The following is a 13,378-nucleotide window of genomic DNA, read 5'->3' on the forward strand; positions in this document are numbered from 1 at the left end:
CACAAAATCCAAGTTTCCAGGCCTCCTTGTGCTTCCATTTTCTGGGAGCTCTCCAGGAAAGGTTGCATGACAGATATTTACAGAAGAACTAACAGGAAAAGACAAAAAGCAAAACAACCTAAAACCACAGTTTTGAATCCAGGAAGTCTCTGCATTGAGTACCTGTAGGCGGTGTGAGTTGCACCATAAGCCATCACTGGATGGAGATGACTGTCGATGGAACAGGTATTATAATGCGCATCGAGACGTTCTGGTGATCGTGAACTTGAGAGCTCAGTTCATCAGTCCTCAAGAGCAGGTGTTCCACAAACAGCTGGATGCACAAGTTCAAGCAAGAGGGCACGAGATAAATTTTGGAGTCAATATCATGACAAAACCTTGTCGACAGCGAGCACCTCGGGGTTGACAAGTTTTCTTTTTCAGCTGTTAAAAGTCTCAGTCCCCAAGATTGTGTCAGACGTTAGTGGAAGGTTGGCTAAGGGTCATGTCTGCTTCAAGAGTTCCCAGAATGTCTGTCGCTGCTGCTTCAGGAAGCTCAGGTTTCCCTTCTCAGTTGAGTCCGAGTGGCAGCTTAGGACTGAGTGGCATCCAGGGCAGGTGTGCTGTGGTTGGCCTGATCAACCCCAAAGACGAACTCTGTCTCCCCTTCCCCAGCTTCTATGGCTGGACAAAGCCCCTGAGAATGAATGCATTCATTTTAGATCTCAGCCTCCTTAGCTAGAGTTACAGACTACCAGTACCTGGCTACAATTTCACTTTTTCGTTTCTCTTTCTCTCCTTCCTCTTCTTTCTCAGCATCATCAAGGGAGTGAACTCATCTCCCAGCATTTTGCCACCTGCCTCTTTGCAATCAGTCTCCTCTCTTCCTAGAAAACACTATAGGTTGTTTTGCACATTTTACGATTTTATATTGGGGCCTGGGGGGAGAGGGTTCTGACTTTTCTCCCCCAGCTTAACTCTTTTGGGATTCACCCATGTTGCAATGTGTTTTAGCACTTCTTTGTTCTTCTTATCCAGCTCTATCCTGCACAGGTTCAATGCCACAGTCCCCTGTGTGGACATTTGGCTTCGGTTTGGCTTTGAACTGTGATCCTTAGATCTCAGACTCCTGAATAGGGGATATTTTTGGGGGGAGAGGAAGTGGTAAGGCTGTAACATGAGGGTAAAAGTACATGTGACATTCAAGGAATAACTAATAGTCTGTGAGAAGCAGCTGGGCAGGATGGGTGGCAAAGTGGGCGGGAGGCAGTTTTGTCTCTGGACCACCTCAGCAGGTACTGGTGTTTTCCAGGTGATGGAAACTTCAAGATTCTGTCTGGCCCCCATCTCTGGACATCCCTTGTCATCCCCCATTCTCAATTCTCTTCTCCTTCCTGCTGAGACCTTCCTTAGACCATTCTCACCGAGTCTTGGTGGGTTTGATCTCCAGATCATCTCAGTCTCTACAGCAAATAGCACACCTTGTTCCTGCCACCCAGCCCACAGACTAGTTCATTTTAAAGCCTGCGTCTCTGTGGATGAAAATAACATCCGAAATCAATGAAGGAATAAATCTCATCGCTCATTTCTCTGAGATCAAAATTGGAAGATGCAGACTCTTTCTCAGGAAGGCAAAAGAAATGGTGGTGTCTCTCCCAGCTTCCCTGGCTTAACTACCTCAGCCTCTACCCTTGGCTCCTTCCTGCTCCCCAGGTCCTCTTCACTCAAGTGTAGCAAATGGTGTAATGAGTGAAATAGCAACACTTTTGCAGAGAAAATGGTTATGTGTTTATGGAAGTTCAATGGCTCCAAATGTGTAAGGAAACCATTTACTAAGCCCCGCAGAAGAAAGCAGAGCGGGTCCCAGCCAGCTCTGGCAGAACGTTGAGAAACACCCTTCCTCAAAGAAGCCCATTTGGGGTCACTGCCTTAGAGACAGGTCACCATCCTGGGTGGGCCTTGGAACTCTGCTCCCTCTCGTCAATGTTATCAGTGCCAGCAGAGCTCCCAGGAAGTGGTACTTATGTGGTTTGCAACAGATCAACGACCTTTGCTAGGCCCGTCTCTTACTATTTCTTCCCCTGGTTTCCACCCCCACCCCCTCGCCTCCAGATGTTCCAGTCATTAGAGAACACCAAACCCAACTGGTCTTCTCTAAAAAAATCTCCTGCAATATCCACTTCCTAGGAGATTTAGACCATGGAACGGCCTTCAACTGTGTTAGCAACTGGCATAGAGTTAATTTTGGAACCTGCTGGCTTGTCATAATGCCAGGTGCCTTGGCTCCCATGTGCCCACATAGGCAGGCAGGTGATTCCAAATTCTGGGTTTTAGGACAGTCTTTCCCAGAGAATACCACTTGTGACTCAGGGTATGCATTGGCTATGGGAAGTGCCAAAATACATGGGCATCATCATCATCATCATCATCACCACCACCATCATCACCACCTCTACCATCATCATCATCATCATCACTATAGCTGTGGGGCTTTGACAATGAATAGGTTTAGGGAGCAAACAAGAGGCCACTACTAGCTACCCTGCATTTCATACCTTTTTTTTTTTCAATTTGGGGTCTTCCCTGGGCTATTTACAGACCATCTAGGTTTGTTTACCAACAGTATGTCTGTCTGATCAAGTAACAGAAGGTGAGAGAAGAGCAGAGCACGGCAGAACATTTCCTCTCCTTCAGCGCAGACGGCGCACGGCAGAACATTTCCTCTCCTTCAGCGCAGACGGCGGGAATGCAGCCTGCGGCTCAGCTGCGGGCAGGTGGAAGCCTAGATTGGAAGAGCAGTGGATCCAGGCACTTTCTGGCTACCCTGAAGTGCTGAGGTCCTCAGGAGAAGATCCTATCTGTTTTGCCAAATTGACAATTTCCTTTAACAGGAAATAAAGGTTCAAACCAAGTTTCAGACAAACTACAGAGTAAGAAATAGCTTCACTTTTAAAAGACTCCGCTTTTGAAGACATTCAGCATGTAACCTAATTTCACTTTGATGGAGTTTGTTTTTTTGCTTTTCCAGTTGCTGTCTAGAAATGTGTTTCATTGTCTCCTGCAGAAATGGAGTTGGGAGGGGGAGCGGGGGAGCTCCAGTTCCCTGGGCCTCAAAGGCATTAAAAAAATAAAATAGTAAAGAAGTATAAAATAAATTACGAGGACTCCCAGTGGAATTCCTATTGTAAATGCTTCACACCTCACTCCCCACCTTGCACTGAAGTACTTGGGGGCTCTGGCCTGAACCCTTGAGGCCCCATTTTATGATCTCTGTGCAATGAGAAAACCCAAAAGAGCCAAGGGCACTCATTAGCATACACCCAGGCATGGGTAGATTTCATACAAGGGAAAGTACTCATTGCAAAGGAAAGTTTCTCTCTCTGTGTCTCTGTTTCTCTCCCTCCCCACCCCCATACTAGTACAGAGGTTTAAACTCGTGGCTTTGAGCTCTTTCTAGCTCATGACTGATCTATCATGGTATTCTACTTGAATCACACCTCCAGACTGACATTTGGCTGGTTAACTGGAGATGGGAGTCTTTCAGACTTCTCTTAGAACCTTGGTCCTCTAGATGGATCTCAGCCTCCTGAATAGCTGAACCACCAACATTCAGCCTGGGCTCCTTTTAAAGTATATCTGCTTAAGGCTTGTTTTAGTTTTCTAAGACTTTTCAGTGTTTGAACATGTAAATAGGATTTTGTATTTAAAAAGTAATGAGAACAAAACAGGATTTCCTGGAACCAAAAGCACGAATTCAAAAATCATCTTTTTGAAAATTGATATGAGAGGAAGAAATAACCCAGGCAAAATGGAAGGCTGTCAACTTTTTAATTGAGCGAGAGAGTAGCGAAGCAGTTCGTCGAGAGGACAGGCACACGTGGCCGAGTCTCTGCACAGCACTGCTGTGGACGTGGCTCCCGTGGCCCTTGGCAAGTGGAAAGGATCTTACTTGACGTCACACAAAAGGGCCACGCCTCTCAGGATCCAGTGATCGGGGGCCAGCACGGTTCGCAAGTACACGACCGTGATGAATGTCAGGTCGGTGCGCCTGGGTTTCTTGTAGATGGGACACACGTACAGTTTGGGGTCCTTGGGCGCCGTGGAGTTAATGGCAAAGATGTGAAGCACAGGCAGCTGTGTGAAGAGCACCTTGGGCGTGGATTCTGTGAGCTTTCCATTCCGCCTGTCCCAGGCCGCGCCATCCATGTACAGCCCATAAATGTACACGCCTTCCTGGAAGAGTCAAGCAGAAAGGAATAGGAGATTTGAAAGAAAAAATCAGAGGACTGCAAGATGGGCATCTGTTAGTGTAATCAAGGTTTGTATGCTTGGAAAGAAAACATATGAGAGACTTAAAACAGGTGAAGAAAGCACCCTGGGCACATGGTATTCATGAAACACTGGGCCCAGTTTCTTCCTGCAGCACAGCAGGACCAGGCCAGAGAGCTAGGCACATGCCTGTGGGTGGCAACTACTGGAGTATGGGTGGCACACCCCGAGGGAGGCTGTAGGTCTCTGAGTGGTACTGTTTGAGTCAGTGAAACATGGGGGGCAAAGAACAGGGTTTGAACTAGTGTCACATGGGATCTCAGGCAGAGATGGCCAAGCAAAGGCCTGACTCTCTCAGATGCCATCTCTCAGTCCTAGGATGAAGTGAGGTTAGAGCGCCCCCACAGGCCATGGGTGGTACAGACGGGCGCATAAGGAGCAAGGAAGGGAGGGAGAGTAGTTCCAGGGTTCCTCATACAATAGGACTTTGCCTGGATAACTAGGGGAGATGGGACACACATGTTCGGGGGGGAAAATTAAAGGCTTGTGCTGAATAGCAACAGCCACTTTGGGGGGCTGCCTGGAGAGTAAATCCAGCGATTCCTGAGGTGAGTGGTCACACAGATGGAGATTCTCAGGAACTTCTGTGGTGGGGACAGCTCTGAGAGATGGGCTGTGTTTGGAAAGGTGGAGGAGAGAGGCCAGGCATTCCAGGCAGGTGCAGCGCTACAAAGACAAGCAGGATGGGTAGAGAGGGTCCCTTGCAATCAAGTAAGTTAGGGCTGGAGCACCGAGAGAGTCTGGATGCCAAGATGAAGGCTCTGAACTTTATCTTATGGGCACTGGGAGGCCTTTTAAAAGAAGAGAAAGGAGCCAGGAATCACCCGGGAGCTCCAGAGGCCACGTGAGCTCATAAAGTATATATTTATGGAGAAGATATGAACTTTTTTTTCCACTTCCAGTGATGATCAGGTAAAAGTGGAGGTTAAAACAAAGAACGAGAAGATTAGCTGCAAAGTATGATTTTAATCCCTTGGCAAACAGGATGAGGACTACATCATTTTTTAAAACCATTTTTGTTTAAATTGCCAGCAATTAGTTGTACATGGGGTTTCATTCTGATCCGTCCACATATATACACAACATCCTTTGATCAAACTCAGCCTTCCACCTTTCCCTCCCCACCCGTCTCCCCTTCCCAAAGCAGTATTAAAAAGTTTCAATGTTCGGTTGTCACCAAGTACATAAAGTATTTTGGCTATATTCACTTTCCTTAAACCTCTCCATTAGCCCTCCCCCTCCCATAAAACCCTCATCCCAAGACAAGGATCTGTTTTACATCCCTGCTCTTGGTTATTTTTAGTATGTGCTAAAAAAAGAAAATATGCAACACTTCACAAATTTGTGTGTCACCCTTGCACAGGGGCCGTGCTAATATCCTCTGTACCATCCTGATTTTAGTATCTGTGCTGCCAAGGAGAGAATGTAGACTTTGTTTGTAGAGCCATTAGTTGAGCCACATCAACAGAAAAATCATAGACAGTCCCCAGAAATCAAAACAGCCTTCCTCTCATTAGCTTAGTGGTGGATAATTACTTGTACAAAGAATAGATAAGCCAGGTGCTAGTGGCTCATGCTACTCAGGAAGCTGAGATCTGAGGACTGCAGTGCAAAGCCAACCTGGGCAAGAAAATCTGTGAGACTCTTACTTCCAATTAACCACCAAAGAAAATTGGAAGTTAGCACTGTGGTTCAAAGTGGTAGAGTGCTAGCCTGGACCCCCCACCCCCCCCCCCCAAAAAAAAGAGTTCAGAGACAGTGCCCAGGCCCTGAGTTCAAGGCCCATAACCAACAAAAAGAAAAAAAAATAGAAATACTGTAGGATCCTACAGTGAATGGGCTCCCTCTCTAGGCTCCTTGTAATCTTAGGATGTTAAAAGTCATTGTCAGAAGGTATGACAGATGGAACGTATCATCCTTAAAATCCTGTGAATCCGGAACCTCAGCATGGACTTGGAAATAAGGACTGCGGGACAGGGGAGGGCATGAAGCCAACAAGGCTGGTACGCTTCTGTCTATTTTGCAATCCCAATGTCACTTTCCAGGGTTCTGGCATGCCAGGCCCATGGTTTCAGCTCTACTCTGCTGCCTTGCGCTTCCATCCCTGCCTTGGAACGGGCCCCACTCTACCTACCACAGGCGGTGACATGATCTCCTCCTTGGTCTGCCGGAGAACATCATTATGAATGGTCACCGTGTCCAAAGCCCAGCCTTTGTGGGCCCGGGTCACTTCTTGCCTCATTGCGGTGAGGAATCCTTAGAGAAAAAGAAAAGAAAAAGACTTTGGTGCCTTAGTGTAGTCCATGGGAGAAGTGCAGCGGACACAATGGCAAGCATTGCTTGGGAATCAAGCTCTAAAGTGTGCATCCACCCCACAAGGAAGCTCAGACTGAACCCTGTGGGACCCTTCTCGCACTGTTTTATTCCTAACTCTTTCCTATCAGCTGACACCAGAAGAATACCCCCTCTGCCTCAGCCTGAGCCCCAGTTCCACAGTCTCCTGGGATCTCAATCTCTCAGATCCAATAGGGGTCACCGCCCAGTCCAAGCTCACAGCCTCTGTCAGAGGACACATATCAAATGTGTGACGGGAATGGCAAAGTATTCTGAGAAACATATTCCAATTAAACTCAAGTCAAACCATTATCAAGCTTCTATTTGCTATAATGGAACAATTTCATTTTGTCCAAGGAAATAAGACCTAATGCCATAATAGGAAACCTGACTTTCAATTTGATCAAACAAAGCAATCACACCGGAAAGGAAAGCTACATATTTTAATGCCCATAATACAGTTATTTTAAGATAATACGTGGCTCCGTATCTCATGGCCTTTCTTTAAACTTAATATTTGCAAATCAGGCCATTCAATTCAATAAGAGAAGTCTTTCTTGGAGAGGGGCATGTGATGTTATGGAAAAAAAAAATACCCTGGGTTTCAAAATGGACTTCAAAACCTTTAGTTAATGTGTTTACCTATTATGTTTGGGCTATCTACCTGTTAGATGTTGAAAATCATGACTGTCTTCGGGAGTCAAGTTCTGGAATGTGATGCCCTGCTATTCTTAGTGAAGTCCAAAGGAGAACCCAACACCTTCGCAAACCAAGTGATGTTGTTTCATTGGGTTTGAATGCGAGTTGGAGGAAGGCAACACCACAAGGTTTAGTCACAAGCACAGAGTCAAGGCTGGGGTTGAAGGAGGGAAAATCTCCTAGCCTGGTTTCACTGAATCCACTTCCCCCTTCAGGACACCAGGCACTGACAGAGGAAGCGCCTGCAGCCATTCTTCCATTCATTTGTCAGCTCCCCCTGGACTTATCACCATGACCAAGCTCCACTCTGGATAGGGGGACTGACCACAAAGCTGGGGAAGATGCAGTGGACCTATACTTGTGGTGCTCCATCTAGAGAGCATGTAGAGGGAGACAGGATGATGACATATTCTGAACAAAGGTGTGGAGAGGCCTCAGGAAGACAACGTGGAGAAGGCTTCACTGAGAAGACGAGGTTGGATGACACTCTTGATAGAGACGTAGGATGGGGTAGTGCCTTTTAGAAGACTAGTATGTGGCAAGGGCAGAGCAGAGAGGCAAATGGGGGTGCCGGGGCACTAGCTGCAGTCAGAGCTAAGGCAGAAGCACACCCACAGGTCAGAGAGTTGGTGGATAGGGGCAGGGGATACAGAGAGAAGGCTACATCTTCAAACGCATGCTCAAAGGAACATCTCAGGATCTGGAGGGGGAAAGCAGGGCCTTTGCACACATTCAGGAGAAAGGCTCATCAATCCAGAAGGGAAAAGAATGATTTCACAGCAGCGTGTTAACTACGGAAGCAGAAAGTGGACGTTTGCCTGGTGGCAGGAGCTGAGGTGAGTTGGTCAGCGTGTGGTTTTGCTGATTTCCATGTCAAACACAAACGCTCCCTTATTTTAATAATACAACACTTTATAGGTTTGCCAGTTAGTGGTATGATTGATAGCTAGATCCATAATAATACAATCCAAGTTTAAGTCCCTCAGTAAAAAAAAGTCATTTTCATCACTTCACATTATGGGTCCATTCATGTGTTGTGCAGGACTCTGTATATCTTGAGTTGAGCATTTGGAATTAAATTGACCCTATTTTATGATAGTTTAAAATCTACCACGGATCTGTGAATCCATGAGGTTGTAATGTGCAAAACACCAATTCTGGTCTTAACACCTATCTGCACAAGTTGAGTCATTCAATTTTTTTTCCTTGTAAGATTTTTAAGTCCCAATTAAATTGCAAAATTGACCTCACTCCATATTGCTCTCCAGGCAGTACAAAAGGTGCTGGGTGACAAATGAGTTGGGCTCTCTCTAACAGCCTGCTGCAAAAATTTCAGCCATGGACAGAGTTGGGAGAACTCTTAATTAAGAAGAGACCACTTCCTATTGGCTCCAGTGAATCTCCTGACACTTACAGGCTTTTCTTTTCTTTTCTTCTTCTTTTTTGTATGCCAGCAGGCAAAATGTACAGGAATAGAAGGTAAAGAGCTATCTGATGGATCATCCCAACTCCCAGAACCTGGAGAAAATATGTGTTGTTTTTCAAGTCTCAATAGTTTAAATCTTGAGCTTCTGAAAAAGAATGTGATCTTTTGGCTTTTGATGGTTAGTGAATCTGATCAAGGGCTCAGGGTTGAATCGAAACTACACGTGACCATATTTCTTAGAGATGGAGGTCAATTCTAATGGAATCAAGAGCTGTCCTTTCTGAAGACGACATCACTTGCAAAGACTATTTGATAGAGTTTTCTTTGTAAGGGCCTGAAGAGTAAGTACTTATGTTTTTGGCACAAATTTAGTTTTTAATCATTCTGACAGAGATGGAAAAGTGATTTATATATTCATATATTTGAAGGAAAAGAAGTCCCCAAAGTTGGTGAAAGTTTGCAATAATAATAACCTATTCTTTGTAAGATTTAACCGCCCACAGGGTGATTTGAGTATTTAAACAACTGGGTTGCATGTAGTCTAAATGAGATGCTTAAAAAATTTCCCTGCAAATTCATAAAGCACAATGACTTCTTTAAACATTGATCCAGCTTATTCTCTGAGAAAATATTGCTTTTAAGCTAATACTTTGGAAGCTCTAAACACTTGTTCTGTGTTAATATCCATGATGTTAGCAAACACACATTTCAGTAAATTAATTATTGTTGTCTGGCATGTGCAATCAGTTAAAGCGGTGGTGTGCTTTAAGTGTTATTTCCTACAAAGTCTTAGAAAAGGCAAGAGAGCTGGGGGCCGGTGGTTTATGCCACTCATACCTATAATCCTAGCTACTCAGGAGGCTGAGATCTGAGGATCTGGCCTGGGTACCAGAAAACCAGCAGTGGTGCTGTAGCTCAAGTGGTAGAGCACTAGCTTTGAGCTGAAGATCTTACGGACAGCGCCCAGGCCCAGAATTCAAGCCCCATGACCAGCAACGGAAGCAAGCAAGCAAGCAAGCAAGCAAGCAAGCAAGAAAGAAAGAAAAGAAAGGAAAGAAAAGAAAGAAAGCAAGCAAGCAAAAGAACTACTCAGGTAGGTTGCTTGTCTCAACATTCAAAGGAGTCAGTTGGTATTCTGTAATGAATGTGCTGTACTAATCAAAGGCAACTTTTGCTTTTTCTCTAATAAATGGTCCTTGCATAACAGACCTTAGGTTGTGCAGTATTTCCTGTCTAAACAGTTACCAAGCCTCCCAGTAGCATCTTTTAAGATGAGGAGAAATGATATTCCTGCCACAAGTTTATGACAGGAAGTTTTTTTTCTGCATATGAGAAGCAAATGTAGCTCATTGGTGAGTTAAATAAAGGTCAGAAATCACTGAGAAAAGATGGAGTTATCAATCCAGTTGAATGAAAAAAAAAATGTACCGGGCATCTTTCATGGCGGGATGCTGGAAGCAGACATTAGAGACTGCCAGAACCGAAGAAGGCAGAGGATGCTGCGCTTTCCAGCTGAGACCGGATGAGAATCCCTGGGAGAAGGGAGACGCCCAGGGCATCTTCATAAGGCAATGGCGAGCCCTCTGGAGACAGGCAGCCAGTTCTAACTACAACCCAGTGCAGGCCCCTGTGGGCCAGGGATGGCTCTAGTATGGTGGCCAGCTTCGATGAAGGAAGACATTTCTGTTGTTCCCCTTAATGCAGAGGGCAACAGCAGGCAGCCACCTTGAAAGAAGGGGGGACACATTAAGAATGTACTAAAGGCACCCCTGGGAAAGTCTACGGTGGAAGGCACGCCTTCAGAACAGCTGCTCTGTAAAAAACTCAAGACAGGCCATCCACACTCCCTGACCCAGGAGATGACAGGCTCTGGCAAAGTCACAAGAAAGAGCTGGGAATAAGGTTGGGCCCCGCTTCGCTTATGGTGTTCACGCACTGAGATTTAAATCCCCTCATGGACTTCACTCCTTCTGTTACTTTATGCCTCTCTCCATTGACCTCTAATCCTACATTTCCCCTTCGTCCAGAACCTTTCCACCCCGTCCTCTCATTCCACTGCCTTGCCACACATTTCTCTCTACCTCCGCACCCCCGCTGGAAGCAGGCTCAGTCCTTGCAATTTGTCCTCATTTTCTCATGAGGATCTCTACTGTCTGGCAGCCACTATGTCTGGCCTCCTGTTGTTACTGCCACCTGCTTCTGTCATGGGCACATCTGGGTCTTTCACAGCGTCACCCAGCAGCCCGGCCCCTCCAAGCTTTAGCATCGCCATGCAAAACTCATCGATTTCACCCTCTTTCTTTACTTCCTTTCCTGGTTGGGGTAAAGCCATCTTTCCCATCACCTGCCAGACAAAACCAAACATGGATGAATCTAAATGTCTCCCTGCCAACAGCAGACTGCTGAAGGATGCCAGGAAACCACACAAGTGCCATCAAGAACCTCAGGAGGATTCTCAAAGGCACTCAGTACTTCCTCCCCACGTGCATCATTAGCCTGTTCCCTTGAGCACCGGCCATGCGCCTGAAATCTCCAGCATCTTCTTGCCCTCAAGACAACCTTACCACTTTTTTTTTTTTGCCAGTCCCAGGGCTTGAACTCAGGGCCTGAGCACTGTCCTTGGACTTTCTCAAGCCTGGAGCTCTACCACTTGAGACATAGCACTACTTCTGGCTTTTTCTATGCATGTGGTATGGAGGAATTGAACCCTGGTCTTTGTGCATGCTAGGCAAAAACTCTACCACTAGGTCAAACTCCCGGCCAAATCTTGCCACTTTCTTCACACAGAAAACGAGAGCAGCAGATGGGAACTCCAACTTCACATCACCAAGCCTACTCTTCTTATCCATTAGGAACGAGCACAGAACCCCCCCCCCTTCCTTGTACCTCCCAGCCACCCCTGGAATGCATCTTTGCACTCCCAATCTCTGTGGCATGCATCCCCTCCTGCTGCTTTCTGTCTGGTATCCTGACTCCACCTCACACCTGCCCCAGAGACTTCACTAACAGTTCTCCTCAGACCCCAGCAGGTCCATCTGACTTGGTGTCTGCACCTCTACTACCTGGCAGCCTCCCTCCTCATCATCTGTGGTGGCCTATGCTCCCCAGGGGGAGGGGGCATTCACAGGAGTCCGCATGGTGTTGAGGATATGACCCAGGGAAACACAGCCAAATTCCAACAGTGGTGGTCTGAGAAAAAGCTGATCAGATCAGTGCTCTGATTCAGGTGCCACAGGAGGATGGAATGCTCCATGATGGCAGATGGAAATGAAGAATTCCAGTTCCACACTGGGATTTTGGATAAGTAAGTCATAGGTAGAGACCATGGATGAACCTAGGAGAATGGCTGAGGTCCTTAGCCAGCTGAGGCCAAGGGCAGACCCTGCCCGAGGAAAGTCCCCAGAGTGGGCTAAAGCAGGCTCCTGGGAGGCAGGGAGAGGGCCAAGGAAGGGCATGGATGGAAGTCAAGGATGTTCAAAGAATGTTCAGAACCATCATCTGATTATAATCAATGGAGTGGACTTGGGGAGGGCATCGAGGAGGGCCGCCCAAGGGTGAAGGAGTTACCCACGTGCAGGGCTAGAATCTCTAGAGCTCTGGTGGTGACTGGGCAGGACACAGAAGCTCCTTGCAGAAGTGGGGGCGTTTCAGACCCATCCAGTCCCATGGGACAGGGTAGGTTCGTGCTAAGACTCAAATTCCATTCACCCAGACTCTCTCAGATAGGAGAGGCCGCTGTGTAATACTGGGGAGTATCAAGGTTTGCTTTCCCATTCTGAAGTTCCCCTCACCCTGGGCACACATTTCTACTTCACCAAACAGTGGCTTTTATAACTATTGCCATACAAGCAATAGGAAATGGCAGCTAGCCAATGCCATGTTCCCCCTGAAAACAAATACACAGGTCAGAGTGTCAATGATTTTTTATAGAAACACAAGGGAACAGGACAAAAATAACCCATTTCCCTGCTACTGTGAGATCTTCTTAAAGTGAAAAAAATATGAAAAAATAATAAGCTAGGATTGATATTTGCAACAATAGACTAGTGTGGCTTGTCAAGATACTGAAGGGAAAAGAAACAGAAAAAAATAATAGAAGCACTATGCAGCTTGACATCTAAGTGGTATTACGCTCCAGTCTGAGAGAAACATTTGGAAAATAATAACACTGCAAGGTTCAATGTGGTACAGAGGCAAAGGCTCCCACGCCCCCTCCATGCAATCAGTACCCGGGAGCCATGCCTGGTGTCACATAGCAAAGTGTGGCTGTTGTTTAAAAGGTCTCATGAAGCAGTCAAGGCCCTGGTGTTCTATGTCGTTACAGCTCACATTTGTTGAGTTTAAGCACATTCCCACATAGAGCGTGTGTGTGTTTGTGTATGTGTGTGTGTGTGTGTGTGTGTACAATCTAAGTCATGATACCCTGAGAAAGGTGCACCCATGGGAAAAAGACAAAAAAAAAAAATCTTCAGACAACCCGAGGGCAAGATATTAAACAGGGTATGATAGAGGCACCCACGATTTTCTGGGAAAACCAGCCAAGGATGAAGGCTCTCCTGGCCTTTGGAACCCACAGTCAAGCAAACCTACTCCCCCCACATAAGTGGGTGC

At 46.4% G+C, this 13,378-nt stretch overlaps 1 protein-coding gene and 1 non-coding gene across 2 annotated transcripts in view; both read right to left on the bottom strand.

The window, feature by feature from the left end:
- Window positions 1-3,793: 3,793 nt before the first annotated feature.
- The window catches only part of Dnah8 (dynein axonemal heavy chain 8), a 206,488-nt gene continuing 196,903 nt past the window's right edge, over window positions 3,794-13,378 (bottom strand). The window contains exons 91-92 of the mRNA XM_090355742.1: window positions 6,443-6,564; window positions 3,794-4,212 (exon numbers count right to left, since the gene is read on the bottom strand). Coding sequence (XP_090211868.1) covers window positions 3,925-4,212; window positions 6,443-6,564 — 410 coding nt within the window. The 3' untranslated portion in view covers window positions 3,794-3,924. The remainder of the gene's footprint in view (window positions 4,213-6,442; window positions 6,565-13,378) is intronic.
- LOC150047732 (U6 spliceosomal RNA) lies at window positions 5,627-5,733 on the bottom strand. Its single transcript, XR_016539357.1, has one exon. It is a non-coding gene; the product is annotated as a U6 spliceosomal RNA (small nuclear RNA).

Source organism: Megascapheus bottae, chromosome 22 (assembly GCF_031878675.1).
Source record: "Megascapheus bottae isolate mThoBot1 chromosome 22, mThoBot2.hap1, whole genome shotgun sequence".
In the NCBI taxonomy this organism is placed as follows: Eukaryota; Metazoa; Chordata; class Mammalia; order Rodentia; family Geomyidae; genus Megascapheus; species Megascapheus bottae.